Source organism: Podarcis filfolensis (assembly GCF_964270895.1).
Source record: "Podarcis filfolensis genome assembly, chromosome: 3".
In the NCBI taxonomy this organism is placed as follows: domain Eukaryota; kingdom Metazoa; phylum Chordata; class Lepidosauria; order Squamata; family Lacertidae; genus Podarcis; species Podarcis filfolensis.
In genome coordinates, this window is record NC_139606.1 from 100,963,911 (window position 1) to 100,988,880 (window position 24,970).

At 40.7% G+C, this 24,970-nt stretch overlaps 1 protein-coding gene across 1 annotated transcript in view; it reads right to left on the reverse strand.

Moving 5' to 3' along the window:
• LRPPRC (leucine rich pentatricopeptide repeat containing) overlaps positions 1 to 24,970 on the reverse strand; it is a 113,133-nt gene that overhangs the window by 53,153 nt on the left and 35,010 nt on the right. Inside the window, exons 14-23 of the mRNA XM_083604834.1 lie at positions 21,445 to 21,514; positions 15,481 to 15,508; positions 13,337 to 13,394; positions 12,069 to 12,175; positions 11,780 to 11,857; positions 11,397 to 11,450; positions 10,516 to 10,629; positions 8,501 to 8,631; positions 5,879 to 5,964; positions 4,144 to 4,351 (exon numbers count right to left, since the gene is read on the reverse strand). Coding sequence (XP_083460960.1) covers positions 4,144 to 4,351; positions 5,879 to 5,964; positions 8,501 to 8,631; positions 10,516 to 10,629; positions 11,397 to 11,450; positions 11,780 to 11,857; positions 12,069 to 12,175; positions 13,337 to 13,394; positions 15,481 to 15,508; positions 21,445 to 21,514 — 934 coding nt within the window. The remainder of the gene's footprint in view (positions 1 to 4,143; positions 4,352 to 5,878; positions 5,965 to 8,500; positions 8,632 to 10,515; positions 10,630 to 11,396; positions 11,451 to 11,779; positions 11,858 to 12,068; positions 12,176 to 13,336; positions 13,395 to 15,480; positions 15,509 to 21,444; positions 21,515 to 24,970) is intronic.

A 24,970-nucleotide genomic window follows, 5' to 3' on the forward strand; every position in this document is an offset into this window, starting at 1 on the left:
ATGGGCTTGACAGACAAAGCGCATGCAAAAATAAAAACAATAGACATTTTCCTACTTGTAATAAAGTAAAGGTTTAGCTGCAAGTGAACCATGATAGTGTGTTTTGTTTGTCCCACAGAAATCTGTGGGAGCCACTGAGTCTCCCCCTATCTCCACAGCTCTACCCCATTTTGAGAACCAAAAATTGGCACGTGTAATATACATGACTATCAAAATGCCATGTTAAAGAGGAAAAAATTGGGAGAGAATGTATACCACAGGAAGCAGGGGTGTGTGAGAGAGACCTTATTTTCCCATATGGTTCTTGCTGGTGGGGGTGAGGCCTGCACGTAACATGACTGCGAGACAGGCTTACTCCCCACTGCAACTTCATCCTAGTACGGTTTTCATTTTTTCCCCTGGGAGTAAATGACTGCCATCCATTTCCACCCCCTTGTGGCAAGATCTAAGACTGCAGGCAAGAATGTGACAAATCTGATGCTCTAACCACATTTGGCCATACATTCACCACACAAAGATCAGGAGTAGAATATTTGTGACAACTTTCTAATATAAAAAAATGACCAACATAACTGGGAATTGTTAGCTTGTAAAGCAATCTATGGCACCCTGAGAGTATTTAAAAACGAAATCCTATTTCAATAGGTTAACAGATTGCCATTTATATTTTCCAGTCATAGACTTGCCAGAAGAGCTCTTCAAAATTGTTGTCAATATTATTGCTGAGGAAACTAGTGCCAGCAGAGGACTATCATCCAACCAATTCTCCAAGCAACCCACATAATACCTGGAGTATTTAATTCTATTGCCTTCAAGGGATCAAATCTCCAAACTCCATCTAAATTGCGTTTGCTCTTAGATTCTGTTGGACTACTTTAGGCATCCCATTCAAATTACATTCCACTAAAGGGTCCCACTGACTGACATTGCATTAACTTCCAAGCTAGCATTGTTAGGATCATAGTCTGAGGCAGACAAAAAGTGTACGCAGGAGTTTTAAAAAACAGTGGCACAATCACATAAAAAATACAGCAAAATTGAAACATTCTGTTTTGACAAGGGGAGATCACTACTTCTTGCAGAACACTGTACAGTGGTACCTCGGGTTAAGTACTTAATTCGTTCCGGTGGTCCGTTCTTAACCTGAAACTGTTCTTAACCTGAAGCACCACTTTAGCTAATGGGGTCTCCTGCTGCCGCCGGAGCATGATTTCGGTTCTCATCCTGAAGCAAAGTTCTTAACCTGAAGTACTACTTCTGGGTTAGCGGAGTCTGTAACCTGAAGCGTCTGTAACCTGAGGTACCACTGTACTAATTTGACACCTCCACAGAATTTTTTTGGGTGGCGATACCAGGGCCCAAGAGTAATTTTATGCTGGGGATGTGCTACTGTCCACTTGATCAAAATTCTCAAGAGATCTTAAGGAGAAGAATAAAATCAAGGAAGCCTCTACAATAGGAAATGTTGTAATGTGTAACTTAAAGTACCTTCACACAAACCAGCTACATATGTGCTGGTCTGGACAAAGACGTAAAAGGTCAATATACCATTTAGGACTATGTCCTAGAACAGTTGGTCATCGAACCGACCAGAGATCCAGCAAACCTGGATCTAATCTTGAGGAGCACAAAGAACCTGAGTTGAGATGTAAGTGCTATCAAGCCTACTGGGATAAGTGACCATAGTGCTTATAAACGAAACATACATTTAAATGGACAATTGCCAAGAAAACTGCTCTGACTCTCACTGGATGAAGAACTCAAACTTGGACTTTGGTTTATGTCCAAATCTTTAATGCTGAAATTAGTACTGTTGTGTTTTTGTTTTTATTATGTATTCTGTGCTTTTATCTTGCATTTTTATGCTGTGAACTGCCTTGAGATCTTCGGATAAAGGGTGATATACAAATTTTAATAATCACAATCATAGGCAAGGAAAGGGGTAAATGCCACAGAAGGTGAATGGTAGTGCTAAATGCAAGCTAAGACATTGATCCAACAAGTTACATGCCCCAACTTTCTTTTGATGAGCACGGTGAGCACAACCTTCAGCACAGCAAATGGCAAGATTTCCAAGACTGGGCAAGCAATCAGGTTGTTGCTGCTGTTGGTTAAAATAATGGAATTGTGAAGATGGAAGGAACCCTGAGGGTCATCAACTAAAGCATCCATGACAGATGGCCATCCAACCTCTGCTTAAAAACCTCCAATGAAGGAGAGTCCACAATGGCCCGACAGAGTCTGCTCCACAGGGTCAGCAAACTTTTTCAGCAGGGTCCCTCAGGCCTTGTGGGGGGCCAGACTATGTTTTGAAAAAAAAGAAAAAGAACGAATTCCTATGCCTCACACAAATAACCCAGAGATGCATTTTAAATAAAAGAACACATTCTACTCACATAAAAACACCAGGCAGGCCCCACAAATAACCCAGGGATGCATTTTAAATAAAAGGGCACATTCTACTCATGTGAAAACACGCCAATTCCCAGACCGTCCGAACTCTCTCCCATGCTGCATAAAATATCACATACAAAGCAGGGCCCTCTGATACCTCGGTTTTTACTGTTAATATGTTATTTGATTCCCTTTTGATCCTTACAGTACATTGGAGAGAAATACCTAGCATGAGAGCAAGTGAAACCAACACACCACATTCAGGATTCAATTTACACCATTTAACTACTGAATTAAATTTTAACAGGGACTACCCATTTCTTGAAATCTGCAAGAATCATATTTGTACTCCTAGTTAAGAATGCTACCAAGTTTAAGCCAAAAGTTCTTGGTGTTGGGTTTCGGTTTTTTGGGAGTGACTTAGGAACATTTGTTTTGTGGTCCACCTGATTCTAGACATCACTGGGATCCTAAGGATGCAATTCTACACAAGTTTACTGGGAATAAGTCCAACTCAAGAGCTTGTTGCTGAGTAGACAAGGCGCAGGACTGCACCATAAAGGGCAGGGATACTATAGTGCCCACAAACCTGAAAATAATGTGCATTCAGCAGCTACGTACAGGCTGAGGCTATACCAGCACAGGCTCTCTGCATTGCACTGCCACTAGCTCCTGGATTATTCCATGAGAAGATCTGTTATGGGCTTGAATGGCTTCATTCCTAGATGCAGTCTAGATTGCAGCCTGAGTAGTGGCTCTAACACCTGGGAATCACTGCTGATACGCAACAGATTCTTGAGCAGCTTTCTGCTCTTTGACTCCCAACTCCCATGAGCACCAACCAGCATAGCCGACTGTCAGGGATGAGGGAGCCGTAATTAGCAACATCTGGAAAGCAGCAAAATGGGGAAGGCTGATTTAGGAAGGTAACTGATTTAAGTCTGCCTGCTTCTGCTCAATTCTGGAAATGTGTTCCAATTTTGCCGGACTTGTCCCAGAAGAGAACAAATTGCATTTGCCCATTAAGCTTTTGCCCTACTCTTGAAATACACACACGCCAAAGTATAAATACATTTGTTTCTGACAATAAAATAATCAGGTTCAGAATTAAGGAAGGACAGGAAAAGGTGTTACAGAGTACGATAGATTCCGGCGTATTCGGCGACTGGGCGTGTAATTAGATCCCCAACTTTCGCTGTTCAATTTTAGAGTTTTAGAGTTATGGAGTTTGAGCGCCGCCAGGGGCAGAGAGCACACCCCTCCGCTGCCTCTGCCACTGCAGCAGCCCGAGGCGAGGCGTTTGGCGGGTGGGCGGGCGAGCGCTGCGCTCGGAAGGACTTTCTGCGTCCCCTTCTGTGGGGAGGGAGGAGGAGCGACGGCAGAAGGGGCGCCTCTGCTCACCAGCTCCCTCTCCTCCTTCCCAACGTGTATACCTGGCGTATAAGACGACCCCCGATTTTTGGGGAGATTTTCCAGGGATAAAAAGTCGTCTTGTATGCCGGAACATACGGTACTAGGAACTGTGCTCCAAATACAGCATATTAGGAGTGTAGGACAGGAACCATGGTCCATGATACCATGAAGCAGACAGGTTGCTCGATGACCAACTACACCCCCCCCAAAAAAAACAGCTCCATCCAGAGTACAAGAGTGGACCACTTCCAGTGGATCAGAGCAACTTTTAATTGTGAGCATAAAAGCCAAAGTACCATTGTTTCTTTAGTTCGATCCAGACTGCAACCAACTTACTTTTCAAGGTGGACACCAACGAGGGGAGAACACAGGTTTCCAGTTGGCTTTGCTAGACCCAGGGACACAATGGTCTCGAGCAGCCGATTCACCACTTCAACGTCGTGACGCATGGCAGCACCATTAATAATGTGGAAAAAGGATGTGGCTGATATAGATTGAATAGGGACATCCTTCTCTTTCATCTCCTTTAAAATGTTAATAGCATCTACAATGAACCACCACAAAAGACCCTTAGGTAATTTCATGTACAGAGAAAACAAACTGCTATTAAAACAGCATTTCAAAAAACCAGCAGGAATGTAAATTCTGGTGTATAATGCCAATTTCAAGTTAATTACTACTTGCATTTCTAAACGAGACTACAATTATGAATCCACAATAGCATGGTTTTATCATTTTGCTGCAACTTTGACTACAAATTACAGATAGGAACTGTGTGCCCACTCTGCACTACGTAACCCTGCAGAGTCTGCCCTATAGCAACAAGATCCTACTAAATGGATGCTTTTATCGTTCAGTGCTAACATCTGCTAAATCACACCATTGTTTCTTCAGCAGATGGCTTGTCACGAGGCCAGATAATAAAGATGTGTTTACACTGTATATACAGCCAGACTAATGGTCTGATACCGATAGGGCCTGTTTGCTGTGTCGATACTAATTAGCCAAGGAGAGCCAATGAAAGCTTTCTAAGAGAGTGCATGTTAAAACATTAGGTTCATTAAGCTTCATTAAGAAGGCAGAAACAAACATTTTGGTATATGGAATAAGTGCATTTTTTTTTGTAATGTTCTTAATTATTGCACAGGCAAAATGTTTTGACCACTTTACATAAAAGCAGGGCTCATCTTTTGAAACTGCCTGCTGCATGCAGCACGCTGTGTGCTTCAGAAAATCAACACAATGCCACCTTTTAATTGCACAGGTAGCCACAATCTAGTTTTATCATGTTTGGGGGTGAAATCTCACTCTAACAAACAATCCAAATCTATTATGACACCCTTTCAATTAAAGGAATTGGAAATAAATTTTCTGTTTAATAGAACAAATGCCAATTATAGTTGGTTAGTCAGAAACAGACTGTTTTTTCCAACCTCTAATTAATGGTGGTGATAGCCTAGTTTATAAACTTCATCGATTACTAAACACATACCGTTTACACCCAAATGCATTAAATACATTTACAATTAAAGATCTGATTAATTTAACAATATTCTTCAGTTGTTGGTTATAAAATGTTACATTAATAATATATAAAAGGCAAATTTAAGATCTTAATATTATAATACATTTATTAAAAAGTTAGAGGGTGGCTTTTTTTTCCTGAAGTGCTTAGACCCTTTACAAGGAGGTTATGTTTATAGGCTTTATGCTAAGACTTCAGACCTTCTTAAGCAAAAACAAAGCCATTAGTCTAGGCACATACGCAATTTGTGCCATAAGTCATGATCTTCAAACTCAATCCAAACAGCAATGCTAATAAAAACTAGCTGCAGAAATGCAAAAAGCACTGAGCTGTGCAAATGTAAATGACAAGCTTGCCAATCCATTAAAACTAATGGCCTGCACTGTCCAAGTATCTCTGGTTGAATTCACATGCAAATTTGTATGCAAAATGTTCAAGCACTTTGCAGGACATGATATACCATTAATATCAACTCATATTTTTATTCCGGTGGCAAGATACCTTCATTATATAGCAAAAATATACACTGAAAGAAAGAGCACTTACCTTCTACTCTGCCATATTTGCTCAAAACTTTCACCAAGGCTAAGCACTTGCCCGCATCAAGAGCAATAGATGAATCTTTACGAGAACTGGGGTATATAAAAAAAAAACTGCATCAACTCCATTTGTGCCAGAATATAATAATCTCACAGCGCAATCATGTAGATGTTTACTTAGAAATCAACCGCACTGTGTGCAATGGGGCTTACTCCTGAGTAATTCAGTGTGCGATTTGGAAGTAAATTTATTTCTGATATATCATGGAGGCATTGGCGCTATGAAAGGATGTGCTGCTTTTTGAAGACGTTGGGTTGGAACCACGGTTACATGAGTGGAAGGCCTGGAATGTGGTGTGGGAGCCTGCAATGGGAAGAGGGTATCTGCGAAAATCAGGAGTTCCCCTTTCATGAGTAGAGCTTCAAAAACATCCAAAGACTTATTTATTCTCTCATTTATTCATTTAAAACGTTTTGCAGGATTTCTGGGTCTCAATCAAATAGATAAACAAAAATATGAAGAAAGTAAATCTAGGGTGTGTTACCATCAACAAAAAGTAATACGTTCGATTCAGATTAAGCAACTCTTTATTTTATTATATATATAAATTTTCATAAACTTCCATCTCATAAGAAAAAATCATGGTGGTGTTCAAAATATAATAACAAAATCGTACTTGCATGTTGGTCCCACATGCATGGGATAAGTCAGTCATGAGTGAAGGTAAATCCTATTGATGAAAATGGAAATTAAGGGTACACCATTTAGGCTATAATCCTATGGCCATTTACCCAGAAGTAAGCCTGAAAGGACTGAGCTGATTGGCCAAATCCAAACCAATGTCAAACAGTCCTGAAATTTATTCCAAGGCTACCATTTAATACTGATATCATCATCATCATCATCATCAAACAGACCACAACTTCCTCAGTTCCCAAGGAATTATGGAAAGGGACCATTGCTCTTATCTGAAAGATATTTCTACGTGGTGTTACAATGGATTCAACTGGGTTTGGCTTCCTCTACTGCTCAATCAGTAGGAGCAGCCGAACCCAACTGAGTCCATTATACCACCAAGGAAGAAACTATGTTTCTCCAAAGAAAATTACTTATTGGAATCAACTTGCTTTTGGCATAATGCAACATACCTATTAAACTACTCTGTGCATCTTATAACTCATTACCTTAGTCATAATTATGGTAACAAAAGAGCTGTTTCAGTAGCAGCAGATGTGTTTTTATAATAAACAGAATGCTAAACTACATATGATAGCACATTTTCAAGGGCTGCCAAATAGATCATCTTAAATAAATTGAAGGGCCAGTTCCTTCTTGGTAGGAGATCTGGACTGGTTTTTGAATGTGAATCCATATGAGAACACTGGACCTGTATGGACTGCCTAAGGCATTCATTTGTAGATAATCCAGTGAGCTGAACGCAGCCTGAACAAATGCACTCCACAGGATCATCTATGAGCATATTGAATGAACAGAAGATCCCTTATTTTGAAACATGGCCCAGAATTTGTTCAAGAACACAGAGCTATCGAGGAAACACCTGACTTATGCAACTTGGTAATATAAGGAAGTTGTTTCACAGAAGCTAAAAAGTCTTATTTGCATCTGAGGCCTTCAGATGAGATAAATAAGTAGAGTTAACAAATATAGAGTTACAGAATTACACACGCGCACACAAAATATATCTATATATGTCACCTCTACTCATGTGCAACGTAAGCAGGGTTTTGGAACCTGTTTAAAACCGGGTTTTGAAATAAAGTTTAGGAATGTAAGTTCATTTTAGCAACAGGAGAACCCACTGAACCTGCAGAACCTGCACGTATATGTGTGAAATAGAAATATAGAAGTTGAGAGAGAGAGAAAAAATTCACACATGACTGGCAATTGGGAAAATGACTGACTTTCCTGCAGCTCACTGTCAGTTGCTAAACTCTCATCAACTGTATATCTACACTGGTCCAACATCATGCCAAAAGAGCAGAAAGAAGCTCCTAAATATGTGATTGATTGTGTGTGTGTGTGTGTGTGTGTGTGTGTTGTTTTGTTTTCAAATTTACCTTAACAATAAAATTAAAGAAATAAAACTAAAAGACAAGAGGAGGGGGGGAAAATGGGGATCTGCAAAGTACTTTGCTGACAAACCAGGCATTACAGGTCTTAGCTGGGAGCTAATTTTCACAACCAAGATATTATCTCTAGAAACAGAGACTTTAAAAGGAAATGTTTGCAGACAGGTATTAGAAGCATAATGTCACTTACAAGCGCTGTAACCCGCTATACTGCAGCTACATTACCCAGCTCAGAAACCAAATCTGAATGCCAAGGTAGCTGCTAAGACCTTATCATAAACTGATTTATTAAAATACAACATAGAGCACCACTAATAAACATGTGTGTTCAGAGTGATTATATAATCGTGACAACTTGTTACAACCAATCTCGAATTTCAGCAAAATATTTTTATCAGGGGAAAAGCTAATTAAAAATGTATGAGGGTTGGGCTGGTTTTTTTTTGTTTGTTTTTTTAAATATTCAACCTACTTAATTCAATAAGGTCTGTGTATCAGCATAAATCTCTTTGACATCTTTCAGGGCCGGTGTACTTACAGTTCTTCTTTAAGGTTCATTGCCTCCTCTGCATTATCATGTCGACAGCACAAATGTATTAAGGCTGCATAGGCACCAACAGACATGTCCGCTTCGTATTTGGCTTTCACTTCAAGGGCTTTCTGCATATTCTAGGAGGAGCATTAAGGAAAAGATATGAACTAAAAGAGAAAAGTCCGCATGACATTTTGCATTCCAGGGCTTTGCTGCGAAACTACATTTATCTATGTATGCATAGCCTGCGTGCTGCTTGTTAAAAGCTCACATGCTTTACATTTGCAAAAATTACAGTTATTTTAGCAAGTGACCTGAACTTGTCCAATCGAAACCTTTTGTTAGAGGAGCGGTTTATATGCTTTAGTGGACATCTTAGGTAGGCACATAATTACTATTATGATTTCTTCCTTGAATATATGTTAGCATTCGTGTTTGGTTGGAAGTTTTATTTTAACCGTGGGCAAAAGCAGGAACGAAGTGTCCAACTTTTAAAACCAAATAAGCATGCCCATATCCTTTTTAAGGCTATTCCTTAATACATCTTGTATTCCTATTAATACATCTTGAACATATGCTTATGAACAGAGGTCATGTCAAAAGCTTCCCCTGTCACTCTTCTTATATAGAGTAACAAAATGAAGCAAAACCTCTTCACGGCCTAAATTTCTGCCATTATAGAATACAAGCTATAAGGTTAACCATATTCCAGTTTGCTGTACAATAATGGGCATTATGGCACAGGCACATAAACAAGAAATTGGACCAGAGTCTTGGAATACACAGCAAATTGCAGACCTACACAAAATATGAACTACAGCTGGATGCCTGCTGATGAAGGCAAGAGCCTCTTTATCTCAGAAAGCTTTTCTCCAGCAGGAAAATGGAATTTCAATCCCCGCATTAACCACCTTGTAATATTTGACTTGCAAATGACTATTGCATGTATCAGTTGCTTGACAATCTAGATGTAAGAGACCAGAGCCATGGCTTGAAAGGACATTTGGCATGTATGATAAACCTATCACAGCTGTTACTATCATTCACTTTGCAGATTACCATTAACAGACCAGAGTAATCCCAAAACATGCCATTCAAGAGGTAACTGAAATGAGTTGACTTTTTTTTTTTGCTTTAATTGCTTTTTTGTACTTTGATATGATTTACAAGGGCCAAAACCAGAACCCTTGAAACATTATTCTCCCTTCCTTACCAGCACTAAACCCCCACCTGAAATGAAGCCTAAGTACATGCAATTACATTTGCAACCATTCATCTCTGGTTATCTTTACTTGCCTCTCTCTGTCTCCCTCCCACTTTACATCCCACTGCCTTCACTTAAGATTTCAAACTCCTTGGAGCTGGGATAGTAACCAATTCCAGAGGGGTGGTCATCTTAGCAGGAAAGGGTCTTACAACACCTTAAGGACAAACCAATGCCAGAAATTGAGGAGGTGGTAGTGAGAGGGCAATCTCTGTGGCAGCTCCTAGGTTGTGACATTTTCTGATGTTAAGGCACCTAAGATATGTGTTTTCAGGACCACTGCCCCTATTTTTGTGACTGCAAATTGTATCAACCGTTCTTAATGTTAAATTTAAAATTGCTGTATCCCCACCCTGGGGAATACTGGTGAAAGGCGGGTAATAAGTTTAATAAATAACATCATCATCTTCAATAACAACTTGTCTTAAGCTTTTGTGGGCTAGATCTACCTTCATCAAATGCATGTCATGAAGTGGGCTCTTGTCTATGAAAGCATATGTCTTAAAAGTTAAGATGCCACAAGGCTCCTCCTTGTTCTTTCACTAGGATTACTCTGTATACTACTACTACTACTACTACTACTACTACTACTACTACTTTATTACTTGTACCCCATACATCTGACCAGGTTGCCCCAGCCATTCTGGTTCACTGCCACATACATTGATGGCTGTTCTATAGATAAGAGTCACTGTTGTTTATTAAAACGTAACACTGAATGCTGCAAAATTCAACACACAACTCTTTCAAAAGTTACCTCTTCCACACACAAAGCAAATATAAGCTGCTTCAAAACATCTCCAATAGGCTGGTTCTCAGCTTTCAGTTGTTCCAGTTTCTCCTCCAGTTCAGGCACCTGAAGTGCAGGGAACTATGGCAAGAGAAGAAGATGTTTACTAAATAAAACATTCCTGAAAACCGCTTGAATTAAGAGAGAAAACATGAAGACATGTGCAAGCAAGAACGTAAATTCTCTGCAACTGTTCGAGTCATAGCAAAAATGCATGACAGTTCCTTTATATTTTTAGTCTGCATACACTAGATAGAGAAGGACAACTTAACACCAAATTTGCTGTGGTGCGTCTTCCCTCACTCAGCATGAACACGTGCAATTGCTTTGAGCTTTAAGTGCTTTTACCACAGAACCGTTAAGGCAAATGTTTGTGATTATTCCTAGGACATGTATTGCCCAGAACCTAAAAAAAAAAAGGTTTCACCATCCAGTGCAGATGCCCCATCCATGTGCCCCACCCTAGTGTACAGGACTTCACACGCACTTTCGATGCAAGTGAGGCCAGGAAAAAAATTTTGCAACTTGCCCTTCCCTGCCCAAAGTGGCAAAAACATAGGCTCATAACCGTCCCTGTGAGCTGCTCTCTTTTCTAAATGGGGAAACTGAGTCACAGCAGCTGCCTCAGGTGTTCAAGGTGGTTTCTGGGAAGGCCAAATACGCAGACGACATATTCGAACTAACAGACATATTATGCTTCTGCTGTTATTAACACTGAAGCTAATTCCAGGAAAAGACTGGAACGTCAGCTGCGCAAGAGAATAGATACCTTGGAAGCAAAGTATCCTTTTTGTATACAAAAATTATTTGATTACTAACAAATAAACCTAGATAGCCAGTCTACTTACTTTTGATAATTCTCCAGGCAACAATGCGTCTTTATCAGTCAAGAGAATTACATCCTAAAAGATAATATATATAGTGTAAGAAAATGTATGAAATATATGATGAATAGAATTGAACAAGATCCCATTTCAGAAATATCGCGAAGCATGCCGTTAAGCCATAGAAAAGTGTATCTCTGTCCCCATTTATCCTCGTAGTTAGAGCTTTAAAATTCTCTGCCCAAAACAAAAATGCTTCCAAATTAAATAAAAAGGAGAAGATCAATATGCTGTTTTAAAAACCAGAAACAGTTCCTTTTAAATGTTGTTTCTCTCTAAACAGATCCATGGGGAGTACAGACACATGTTTTATATTGAAAGACAACATTTAATTTACCACTACAGACCTTAATTAATTCAGGAACGTGGCAGCTGTCCAGTAGGTTGCGAATACCTCTAAAGATGTTGGGAGGGATCACTATATTCTGTACCGAGAGGTGGAGAAAATTACATGAGTTTTAAAAACACAACCAAACTGAGATAATTTCTGTTAGACAAATTTCAGACATAATTTAAGTCTCCAGCACTCGCATGTCATTGAGAAGTGGTCTGGTTGTACTTAAAAGCTGCAATTTCAAATCTAATAGATACATGTCAGGCAGGACAGGCATTATGTAGCAAAAAATGAAATGGTACCATCTTCTTCAGCTGATGGAAGTATTGTCTCAACCGCTCCTCCTTGGCCTGTACCTCTGAGTCACTCATGCTGTCAATCAAGCTATAAAGAAAATAGCCAACAGCTTCTGCAGGGGGGAGGAACACAAGAGAAAGCATTCCACTAAAATTACTGACACTGTCATGTTATCAAGATTAATTTATAAGAAATCATTTTGGTGTGAGATGTCACCCTGATGAGAGGCTCTGAAATGGCAACAATGATCACTGAGGCATAGAGATTATGTGGTTTGGGAGCACATATCTAACTGGTGAGTGAAAGGAATATTAATTATTTTCAAACCCGGTGACAGCTTTTCAGTACAGAATCTATCTTCAATCTATTTTTTCTCACTGCTGTGTGACAGAAGCAGTACTGCCCAGGGCCTCTCCCCCACTCTCCTGCCCACTACCCCAAAATAGTTGCCATAAATATTTTGTCATTTATTCAAAAGGAAATAAAGAGCTTCCTAAAGCATCGCGTACACAGCACTGTATATTTCACATTATTTACCATGCTTTCTGCAGCCTAGCAAGCGAACACGAATACAATAAGGAGTATTAAATGATTTTTAACAACCAGATCCAATAATCCTGTGGAGAGCTACTTATTAGCCAATGAAAATCAAGATTAACAAAAGATGCTACATGGTGAACAGCACTAATTTTCTTTGGCACTCAAGCATAAAATGTATAGGAGCATCAGGAAGAACTAATGAGCTTTTGATAAGACATCTACTAGTGACATGTACTGCATTCTTTTTATTATTTATTGAGAGTGTTCAGCAGGTCTTAAATCACTTTATTCAAGATACTAAGTGGCATTTTGCTCTTTGATATGACAGAAAGCAATTAAAATGTTATTTTAATAGTTTTATGTTTTGTTTTGTTTTAATAGCTTTCTGAAATACAGAAAAACTTGGTTGTAGTTGTAAAGTGTTTATTTAAGGGATCTGATTATGTTATCAGTGTTGCAAACCTTTCTGTTTTATTTAACACATGTGCATTCTATGAATGGAGAACATTTAATTAAAGGAAGAAAAGGGGGAAACAGCCCCCTCCCCAAAAAATCCCACGGATTCCATAAAATATACTGTGATCATCTGGATAAAGATTTTACCCAACATGTTTTCCAAATTTCACTTTCAAAAAGAAGTAATCAGTGTTTATGGTTGTAATCCCTCAAGCCCATCATTACACAGAAGAACGGATTTGTGGATAAGTTACAATCATAGAAATTGAAACTCTACCAGTTGGTCCCGGAGGCGTCTGGCAATAACGTCCATCCTTGTACAAGAGTTCTGTTATCTGGTAAGACAGAATAATCGTACATTGCAGCCGAGAAGAAGAAGCAAGGGCAAATAGTATCTGAAATTGAATTCTACAAATAATAAAGCATCTCTCCACTAAGCTATTATTCTATGCCACATCATAGCAATTCACTCTTTAAAAAGGAAGGCTTTTTGTGTGTGTAAATATGGTATTTAAAATCAACACCAACAGCATGTATGCTGCACACCAAAATGTATATTGGAAGTAGGGGAAAAAAGAAAGTCTTTCAGTGATTCTGTTCCTAGTGTCTTAACCCACAATAGAAAGTATTGCTTAAAGCAATCATTAAGCACTGTCACTTTCAGGTGTTAAAATTACGAGTCTTTATAGTTTCTCAGCAGTGTAGCATTACTTTATTTTTACATATTTGTAAATAATAATAAAAATCTGCATTTTTCGATAGTACTAATGCAAACGACACACCAGCACTTCTTTAAACAAAGCAAAAAATATATATTAAGGGTTATAGCCAGCTAAGCTTTACTCAAGAGTAAACCCACTGAAATTAAGGGATCTAAGTCGGCCGTGGCCATTCATTCAGCTGGGTCTACTCTGAGTAGGACCAACACTCGATACAACCCTAAGTCTGCAATCTTAAACACATTTACAGGGAAGTAAGCCCAGTTGAAAACAGTAAAGCTGACCTCCAAGTAAACAGGAATAGGGCTGCATGTCACACTTGGAACGCAAAACCGAAGGTGGTCACTACATTCAGACTTTGATTTGATTTTCCTACGGCTAACTTATTTGACAGTTTGGCATGTGAAGCAACAGAATGAATTGTGTTTCTTCCCCAATATTAATTAGCTCCCTATAAACACCTCCCACGTTCTCCTCAAGGGTGTCCCTTCCCCCAGGAGATTTTGGAGGCACATGGGGGACAGAGGTTAAATTAGTAAAAGCCCACCCCCAATGGAAATCTCCTAGATAAAAGCCTTCTGTCAGCACAAAGGGCATCAGAGAACACAACATTCTTTCTGTAGCTCTGACCCACTTCCGAGCTTAGTATAAACTTTGCCTCAGCAAACACCACATCTGGAGCTGTACTAGCAGCCTGATTTGCAAAACTTCATACGGGCAAGAAAACTCAGGTGGTATTTCCAATTTAAACAGAAAGATGTAGATTGTCAAGATGCAGAAGACTGAAAGAAAAGGCTCTTTTGGAAAATAAGCCCCTACTTCTACATCCAAGAGGAATAAATAGAAGAAAAACAACTAAGCTATGCTGTGCCCCATGTAGTGTTTCGCTGATACATGGTAGTTAAGCATCGATCCAAAAACTCATTTTAGTGCAATCTTCCTATCACTTCATTATCTTTCAGGGAACTTGCGGCCTTCTAGAAGCTGCCAGACCACAATTCCTGCTGGCTAGGCTTGATGGCAACTGTAGTCCAGGAACATCAAGGAGCCACAGGTTCCCCACCAACTTTAGACAGGGTGTAGGGAAATGTTATGCAAGAAGGAGCCTTTGTTATTTTGTAAATGACTTCCTCAGTTCTTTGGTTCACTTCCATACCGCTTATTCTCTGAATTTTAAACTGGTGACATACAGAGATATAAGGCGCTTTGGGTTTTCCCCTCGAGCCTAACAAATGGGTTCAGTCTTCTTCCCCACCCCAATCCTCATCTTTTTCGCACATAATTATTAAATTCGCAAAAAGTAACTTAGGCAGAGAGCCCAACTGGGGATCTTCGCATGCAGCCCTCTTTGAGCAGAAGGTCCCTGCCAAGTTACCACTGTCCAAGTTTCTGTCCACCAAGTTTTTTTTAATCAACAAACTTCATCCAAAGCCAAGCATGTCTTAAATCCAATTAGATATGGGGACGTGAAGGTGGTTTGGAGTTAAGCACGTGCTTAAATCTCCCCACTGAGTTCAAACAGAATTAGCTTAGGTTGAATCATGCCCTAAATTTAAAATGCACCGGACAAGATACAAGACTCTCCAAATAAGTTACTGTCAAGACTGTAAGCATGCAACTTCCTGTTACTTATACTTCCTTAATATTCTGTACCCAAAGCATTTTAAAGCAGCTCTACTTTATTTCAGTTTCACGGTCTTACCTTGCTCCAGACATTTACATCAAAGGACCTGTAGAGGGCAGCAGAGGATAATTAATCGAAGGTCAGAAATATTTGTTTAATTTAGCCCTTTCTTTAGGGAAAAATTGTATAGCTAAGCACATGCAGATTTGTTTTGGGTGAAGGGTATTAAAAATAAATTAATGATTTACACATTTTGTCAGGTTTATTTTTGAAAAATGATTTCACGCGGTATATAAATTGCCACAGAAAAGAAGGGCTATGTTAGAATCCTTTGCTTCAATGTGTTTCAACCAGTTTCTTGTTCGTATTTACATAGGAGAGCCTGGAAACAAAAACATCAATGCGAGTGCAAATGTCCATTCAGCAGAAAAATAAGGTTCCTCAGACCTTCTGGTATCTACTTCAGATGATTTTTGAGAGGGTTAACCACAACAGTAATTTGGAGCTTGTACATGAATAGTTTGCTGGTGACATGAAAAACGTACTTTCCAACACGCTTAGTCCATTTCCTTAAAAGTAATGCTGAAAGCACTTATTAATCTGCATGATTAATCTGTTAATGTGTTATTAACCATTCAACTCATTATCACACATTAAATGTAAATGCATTAATCAGTTTTCAACTGTCCCCACTGTTAAAGGTTCAGGGTTGTAACCTATCTGCATATCTAAATTCAGGCAGCATTTTCAAATTAAATAAGTCATACACATGTATTATTTAATATCAACAATTACCTTCACTTCATACTCTCCAAAATACAGTAGTGAGATACTGTAACATATATCTCCTCTTCAGACTGCCAGGTTGAAAGAGGATTGCATAATTTCATTTTTATCTGCTTTTTTTAAAAAAAAATTCTTGGCAGTTTTGTGAAATACTACCTGTCACAGTATCTCATGAAACACAGTCCTTGAGAAGAAAAGAGACAAGACTTCACCAGGTATGAGATGCTCCCTCACAAGCAGAAAAGAGGTATGCAAGGATACATATCTGATTTGCTCAAGACTGCTGATTTTAAAACATTAATTGTTTGGCATCCTAAACTTTCTGAACAAGAAATTCCGGCAGGACATACATGTCCAGAGAAACTGAATCTGAAAAATGGAGGAAGATGTTCCCAGTTTAAATAACCAGAATGACACTGTAATATTCACAGCATAGTGTGAAATTGCTGGTCCACAGCTACAGATTAAACACACTGCCCTGGATTAGGGACAGTGCACTGGAAGCAAATGCAGACGGATTCTAGCTGTTCTTGGAAATGGGTATGTTAAAATTATGAATTGCATCCACCCATTGGAATGCACACGCTTTATCAGTCTTGTTGACCGAACAAAATCTGTGTAGTTGAATGTTCGGTTTCCAACACTGATCAGCCAGACACCTGAAGTTCTCAAACAATGCATAACAGGAAGAGTTCTGCCTCCACACCTCATTCTGCTGACAATATCCAGCCATCAATATCAAGAGATATGCTCAAAACATAAAAATGTTGTATTGGTGTCAGATGGGCTTCCCAAAAGGCATTTGGTTGGCCACTGTGTGAACATAATGCTTGACTAGGTGGATCTTTGGTCTGGTTCAGTAGGGCTATCCTTTTTTCCTTTATTTAATATTTTAATTTATTGTTAATTTCAGTTAACAAACCTATCAAACAACAGCAGGATTATTCTTATGTTCAGATGCTACTAGACCTGTTCTCCATGAATCTGCCCGACCCTTTAGCACCATCCAACCTAGTGGCCATCAATGAGACTCAGCTATGACCAGGAACTTCCCTGTTCAACTCTGGTCTCTGCCATGTGGCCTTAGGCAAACGCCTCTCTTGCAACTTGAGTTCCCCCATCTGCAATATGGGAATAATAATACTGACAGGGCTGTTGAAGGAATTACAACTATAGAGCACGTGTGACACTCTTCTGGTAATGAACTCTACAAATTAACTGTGCTTTGTGCAGAGAAGAGCTTTGTTTTTTGTCTATTAATGGGACATACATCCATATCTCACTCTAATTCCTAACTAATAACTGATACTGAATTGGGTGCTGATTTGGCTGTGGGTAAAACTAATTAACTGATTGGTTCAAAATTGGGAAAGGACTATGGCAAGGCTGTATATTGTCTCCCGGCTGATTTAATTTATATGCAGAAGTCATCATGCAAAAGGCTGGACTGGATGAATCCCAAGCCGGAATTAAGATTGCTGGAAGAAATATCAACAACCTCAGATATGCAGATGACACAACTTTGATGACAGAAAGTGAGGAGGAATTAAAGAACCTTTTAATGAGGGTGAAAGAGGAGAGTGCAAAATATGGTCTGAAGCTCAACATCAAAAAAACGAAGATCATGGCCACTGGTCCCATCACCTCCTGGCAAATAGAAGGGGAAGAAATGGAGGCAGTGAGAGATTTTACTTTCTTGGGTTCCATGATCACTGCAGATGGTGACAGCAGTCACGAAATTAAAAGACGCCTGCTTCTTGGGAGAAAAGCAATGACAAACCTAGACAGCATCTTAAAAAGCAGAGACATCACCTTGCCAACAAAGGTCCGTATAGTTAAAGCTATGGTTTTCCCAGTAGTGATGTATGGAAGTGAAAGCTGGACCATAAAGAAGGCTGATCGCCGAAGAATTGATGCTTTTGAATTATGGTGCTGGAGGAGACTCTTGAGAGTCCCATGGACTGCAAGAAGATCAAACCTAGCCATTCTTAAGGAAATCAGCCCTGAGTGCTCACTGGAAGGACAGATCCTGAAGCTGAGGTTCCAATACTTTGGCCACCTCATGAGAAGAGAAGACTCCCTGGAAAAGACCCTGATGCTGGGAAAGATAGAGGGCACAAGGAGAAGGGGACGACAGAGGACGAGATGGTTGGACAGTGTTCTCGAAGCTACCAGCATGAGTTTGACCAAACTGTGGGAGGCAGTGGAAGACAGGAGAGCCTGGCGTGCTCTGGTCCATGGGGTCACGAAGAGTCGGACACGACTAAACAACAACAAAACTAATTCAGCTTTTCCTTGATTATAAAGAAACGGGCAGATTCACTGACATGTGTACCCATCCTGGCTTAATCTGCCAGACCTTTCACCTTGCATTATTTATTGGTAATGGAGTAGAGTAAAGAAGTCTCTATTGTAGGGCGGCATTCCTGTCCATATGACAGGCACCCACAGTCTGCACAGCTGAAGACATTTTTGTTCCGGCAAGTTTTCCCAGCTGGATAAGTGGGTTTTTAGCATGTGTGTGAATGCAGCAGACTCAGGGGTAAGAGAGTCCCATGAATGAGCTCACCTTACCTTGTCTTTAAATGCTTGGCTGGGGGGGTGGGGCATGTTAGCTGTAGAGAGACATATTCAAAGCTTCTGTTGAGTTATAAGCCTCTGATTTTGCTCACAGGCCTTGGGCTCTTTACTTTTGGACCTTGTGCTTGTGCTGCTAAGCCTGTACTGCTATTAGCCTGAATAAATATATTTTCCTTACTTTCAAGAGGGCTCTTGCCCTCTGCTGTACATTGTACAAGCCTTTGGCTATACACAATAAATTGATTGATACTCAATAATGATAGAAGCTCCAAAAACCACCACATACTTTCAAGTAAGAGTTGCTGCCAGTGTGTTTTGAGGTGGGAGCTTGACAACCATGAACTGTCACCAACGTTCGCCTTTCAAAGGGCGAGTACGCTCACCAAACCATAATTAACTACACTTGACTATAGCTAGACCTAATTCCTGAATGAATAGCAGACTGGTTAGCAAACCACAATGGCAAATCATGGCTTATGCTAACAGAGGTTTTACTAATATTTTACTTTGAAAGTTACAGCCATCCTACCCAAAGTTCCCTTTCCTTGAGGGTTATGCTGAATTACTTCATGAGCAACTGACCAGAAGACTAGTACTTGCACTGTTTGCCTCTTCACCTCCCACCTCCTTGAAGGGTGAACAAAACAGGATTTCAGTAGCAGAAATGCCCTGTTGTTCTCCGGGAACACATAAAGAGGCTAGGATGGAGCTTCTCTTTCAAGAAAAACAAACATATGGCTTGGGTACCGCACTCTGATGGTGGCCAATGAGCACTGGAATACACTCTGAACTGCCAGAGGTAAAGAGTTATGCAAGCACCCAAGGAAGCAGACACTTTCATATGTGCATGGCTAGCTGTACTTGTCACTTCTCCAATGTTTATCCCTCTGAGTTGTGACGTTCTGAATTTACGAAACATCTCTCAAAACTCTTCCAAGATTATTCTTGGAATGGGGAGGTGTCTCGAAAAAGCCCTATGTCACAGTAACACGTACACAAGGTCTGAAATTTTAATGGACCTATTTTAAAAACCTAAAGCAGTCTATGGTTGCTGTGCTTATTTAACATTCCAAGGCATTGTTCAACAAAACAGCTGATTTCTCTCCAACAGAAAGGGGGTTTCAGGAAATAGTGTGCTATGGTGGCACACTTTCCCCCCCCTATTTTCCCCTTCAGAATTTTCCCCTTTTTCTTCCTGTCCCACCCTAACTCCTTTATTCAATACAGATTCCAAACAGGATTGTTTATGCATGATGATCTGAAAACATAATAGGTATAGATATGACGGGGGGGGCTGGTATAACCTACAGCATTTTGATCTCAAGGAGTGGTAGGGCATTTCAGATGTTGCTGAACTCCAACTTCCATCAGCTACAGCCTGTCCAGCAGTCTGGGATGATTCAAACTATAGTTCAACAATACCTCAAGGACCACAGAAAGACACAACTGGTCTGATAAGCATTTCAAGTATTGGCCAAATACTTCACCAATCATAGTGAACACATTTTTAGGCCCTGAAAACAGATGGAGTTACCCTACAAAAGGTACCATAATATCTAAATCTGCTAACTTTGGCCAGAGAAAGAAATTTCAGAAATGAACAAACCAAATAGCACAAAATGCATTTCTAATGCTATAGTCAATAATTGCTTCCCATTATTTTCAAAAATCTCCTTTTACATACTGAACTAGCATGATGAGAAGACAATTTAGGGTGTTGTTGTTTAGCATGTGGAATAACTTGCGCTCTGATATAGCAACAGTCCAACAACACAGCCTGACAACACATGACTGTGAATCATGAAGCTGGGCTTTGTCAAAATAACATAACACCTACTTGGAGGATGGATTAAGTAAAAACTGAGCAACAACAATTTATTTATACCCTGCCTTGTTGTCAACAACAGCAGCAGCAGCAACATCAACAATTTATTTATACCCCGCCTTTTCCCTGATGGGATTCAAGGCAGCTTATATATTAAAATGAGAGCCACTAAAAACACAGAACAACATATTAAAAAAACAACTGCAATAAGCACAGAAATGACCCCCACTAGGGCAATGGGGCTGCCCCTCCTTTACTCCCTTAAATCCTCCCTGGAGGACTGGGAGAAACCCCTGAACAGCACGGAGGGGGAGAAAAGAGATTATTAGCACTATACTGAATTCCGCCATTTCACTGGGTACCCTTAGGCAAGCACAGCCTCGGTGCTTCATCTGAGATTATCATACCCATCTACTTTCAGGGTTGATGCCATTATTATGGCAACAACTTGCACCAAACACTCTGAAAACTGAATGCACTATATAAATGATAATTATTACAATTACATAATCACTAATTAAGCTTTCGATTCACAGAACCAAAAATAATTATGCTACAGCCAGTGATTGCAGAGGTTGAAAGTTTCCCACCCATGTCACTCATAAGAGTGGCAAGTAGGGTTCATTCTGGCTCTTTAAACCTTAAGAGAGATGATAGGCCTGCACTGATTCTTACAGCCACATATATACTCCTATCCAGCTCCTAACTGGCTTTTTAGCTTATGGGCAAAAATATGCTTTCATTCCCCACCCCCTTTTTCTTAAAGCAACTGCCCCAAATACCATCCTGGGATTAAGGACCAAGAGCATCCAAGGTACAAAGGGGGCAGTGAAAGCTTCATAAACGCTTACCTTCTGAATCCAAAGACTAGACTGCCTCTGAATTGCACTTGATCTATGGGTGGCATATTTGGAGAAGACACTGCAGAATAAATGAAAATCCTTAGAATGCGTTGACCCTTGCTTCTCCAAAAAGCATTGATTAAGCCATCGGTATCAAAAGACATTTATTTAAAGAGAATCTGTTTAGTAAGATCATCTTGGCACATGAATGCATGATCTTCCAATAATTTCAAGTTTTAAACACAGAGAGATCTTTCTTTACTGGCTAGAAAGAGAAAGATATACAATACCCTGGAATTACAGTGCTTTTTGGAGTTTTGGTCACTTATTAGGGATGCAGTTACTGCATATTCATCTCTGTGCATACTAACTTAGAGCAGCAGTCCCTGCTGAATCATTCCCCACCAAGTGATATACATTTATTTATCTCATACAATTTACACGTATTTTAAAAAAACCAAAACGGTTTACAAAAGATAAAACAGTAATATCAAGAATAATCCATAACACTCATTAGCTCTCAGTAATGTATCTGGGAAGCTAAATTTCATAAGCCTCGGCTATGTGTGACAACAGAGACTGCTATGCAGCACTAGGGATAGGAGGAGTTGGCTTAATTCAAGCCAGGAATGAAACACCCAAGCTGGTATGTGTGGAGGGGAGCTGGGACAGCAGACAGCTGATGGAGGAAGAACATGGACATCGAACAGCTCTAAAAATCAACGGCTATGCAGAATTTCTAGTAGTTGAAACATGAGTGCCCATCTGTCTTTCAAATGCATGCACTCCAGCAGAACGCATTACTTCTTCCATGCCAGCTTCCAGACAAGCAGCACAGGAGAATCCAAATTCAGTCCCTAGACCAGAGCTTTCCAAACTGTGCGTCGCGACACGTTAAGTGTGTCGGCTGCAGTGTGTATGTGTGTCGTGCAAACGCTCGCCGCACTTCTCCCAGAGCTGGAGAGGGGTTGCTTTAACCTCTGGTTTGCTCGTAAAACTGAATCACCGTGTTGTGAAATGATGCATGTCTAAAAAGTGTGTCACCAACATGAAAGTTTGGAAAGCTCTGCCCTATACCAACTGGGCCTTACACTGAAGAACTTCCCTGCTTCTTTGTTGTGATTGCTCATGTTGTTTGTTATTTAAATATAGAAATAAATAAATGAGAAAGCAATCTTGTGTTTAAAAAGTTTTTGTTCGTTTCAAAAAACAACAACACGGTGCAGCTCTGTATGCTCAACTGCTGCTGCCGCTGCTGACAGCCGGCAAGCTGGTTTCCTTAGCAACAAACAAGTCTGAGGGAAAAAAATGAAAAATAGATGACAATGAAGTGGAATGGGGCAGTTGAGAAAGGGAGAACAGGCACCCTTGTGCACATTGTCTAATGCGCCCAGATTCCTTAACTGATGCTTCATCGTTTTCATCTTGCCAGTTTTGGGAATCTGTGCATTATAGAACTTTGACTCCAATGAAAATCCTGTTTATTTGTATATTTTTTTTGTGTGCGTGTGTGTTCTATGATGGCCTATACAGTGGTGCCCCGCAAGACGAACGCCTCGCAAGACGAAAAACCCGCTAGACGAAAGGGTTTTCCGTTTTGGAGGCGCTTCGCAAAACGAATTTCCCTATGGGCTTCCTTCGCAAGACGAAAGCCCATAGGGAAATCTCCAGGACAGCGGGGAAGCGCAGCGCGTCTTCCCCACTGTCCTCGGACCTCCTCCGAAGGCTGGCGGTGGGGCGGAGAGACCTCCTCCCGCCGCCAGCCTTCGGAAGGCTGCTCCGAAGGCTGGCGGTGGGGCAGAGAGACCTTCTCCCCGCGCCAGCCTTCGGATGGCTGTCCTGAAGACTTGCGGTGGGAGGAGGGTTTTCCTTCCCACCGCCAACATTCAGAATGCTGTTCTGAATGTTGGCGGTGGGGAGGAAAAACCCTCCTCCCACCGCAAGCCCTGGGAACAGAGGAGAAGCGCTGCGCGCCTTCCCCTCTGTTCCCGTACCTGTCCTGAAGGCTTGCGGTGGGGAGAAAAGCCCTTCTCCGCACCGCCAGCCTGGCAAGCGGTCTCCATAGGAACGCATTAATTGATTTTCAATGCATTCCTATGGGAAACCGTGCTTCGCAAGATGAAAAACTCGCAAGAAGAAAAAACTTGCGGAACGAATTAATTTCGTCTTGCGAGGCACCACTGTATTTGTAATGCCTAATAAAGGTTTGGTGAAGTAGGAAGCATTATAGAAACCTGGAAGCTGCAACAAATAGCCCTTGGTAGCAGTCTGCTTTAACAGGTTGCCTTCCCCTTAACCAGCTGCACCACTAAAGGAAGCTTTAATTTGATCTATTAACATTAAACCCTTTCTAGTAAGACTATCAGTATACAGCATAGGTAAGCAAACTAAGGCCCGGGGGGCGGAACCAGCCCAATCTTCTAAATCTGGCCCACGGATGGTCCAGGAATCAGCGTGTTTTTACATGAGTAGAATGTGTCCTTTTATTTAAAATGCATCTCTGGGTTCTTTGTGAGGCCTGCCTGGTGTTTTTACATGAGTAGAATGTGTGCTTTTATTTAAAATGCATTTCTGGTTTATTTGTGGGGCATAGGAATTTGTTCATTTCCTCCCCTCCAAAATATAGTCTGCCCCCCCCCAAGGTCTGAGGGACAGTGGACCACCCCCGATAAAAAGTTAGCTGACCCCGGTATACAGATTCAATGGTTTAATGTACAAAGCAGTAGTTCAGGACCATTATGAATCTTGAAGCTACTAAAGACAAGTATGCACTGATGACTCTTTGGATGTTATAGCAGTTTAAATTGGAGTGAGGTGGAGGAAGAAAAACATAGATAAACACACATAGGGAAAGCAAAGGAGATGGACAGTGATCCCAAGATCATCATGCTCCACTCTTGGAAGTTGTGCAGCATATCAGAATCTCAACTTATGAGCACTATTGTGAGCTTTGACGTCTCTGGTTACCTAGGAAAAGTACCTAAAACCATCATTCTTTGTTTCCTCATCCCATCAATAGATAGCCACATGAGGGAAAAGGTGAGATCACTGATCATTTGTTGGTGAGCATTGGTAGAGAAATTTGAACCACCTCACCTAGTCTGGCACCTGGCAATGCAAATTGTCTGCTCCAATGCTAATCAGAGCGACTAATGGGAGGGGAAAATAGCACACACACACACAGCTGATCACTGAGGAGGGCTGTGTGTCCAGTCTGTCAGCAGTGAACTGTGGGATCAGACTGGTTGTCCAGTCACATCTGCAAAGCAAGATGGAAGGGGGAGGGGGGCTGCAGGGGCACTGGTAGAGCAAATCCAGCACTCCTGCTGGCACCAAACACACTGCAGCCTTGCTCTTCTACTGCTCTGTTCCAATACTCAGCAACAATGAGAATGCCACTGCAACCCCAGCCTGTCATCCACTGCTACTGCATCCTATAGATGGGAGAGTGTGGGGTGGCTACACTACTGCTTGCATGCAACCCCCAGGAGGTTGGCCAAGACTGAACACAACCCTCAGGCTAAAGAAGTTTGGA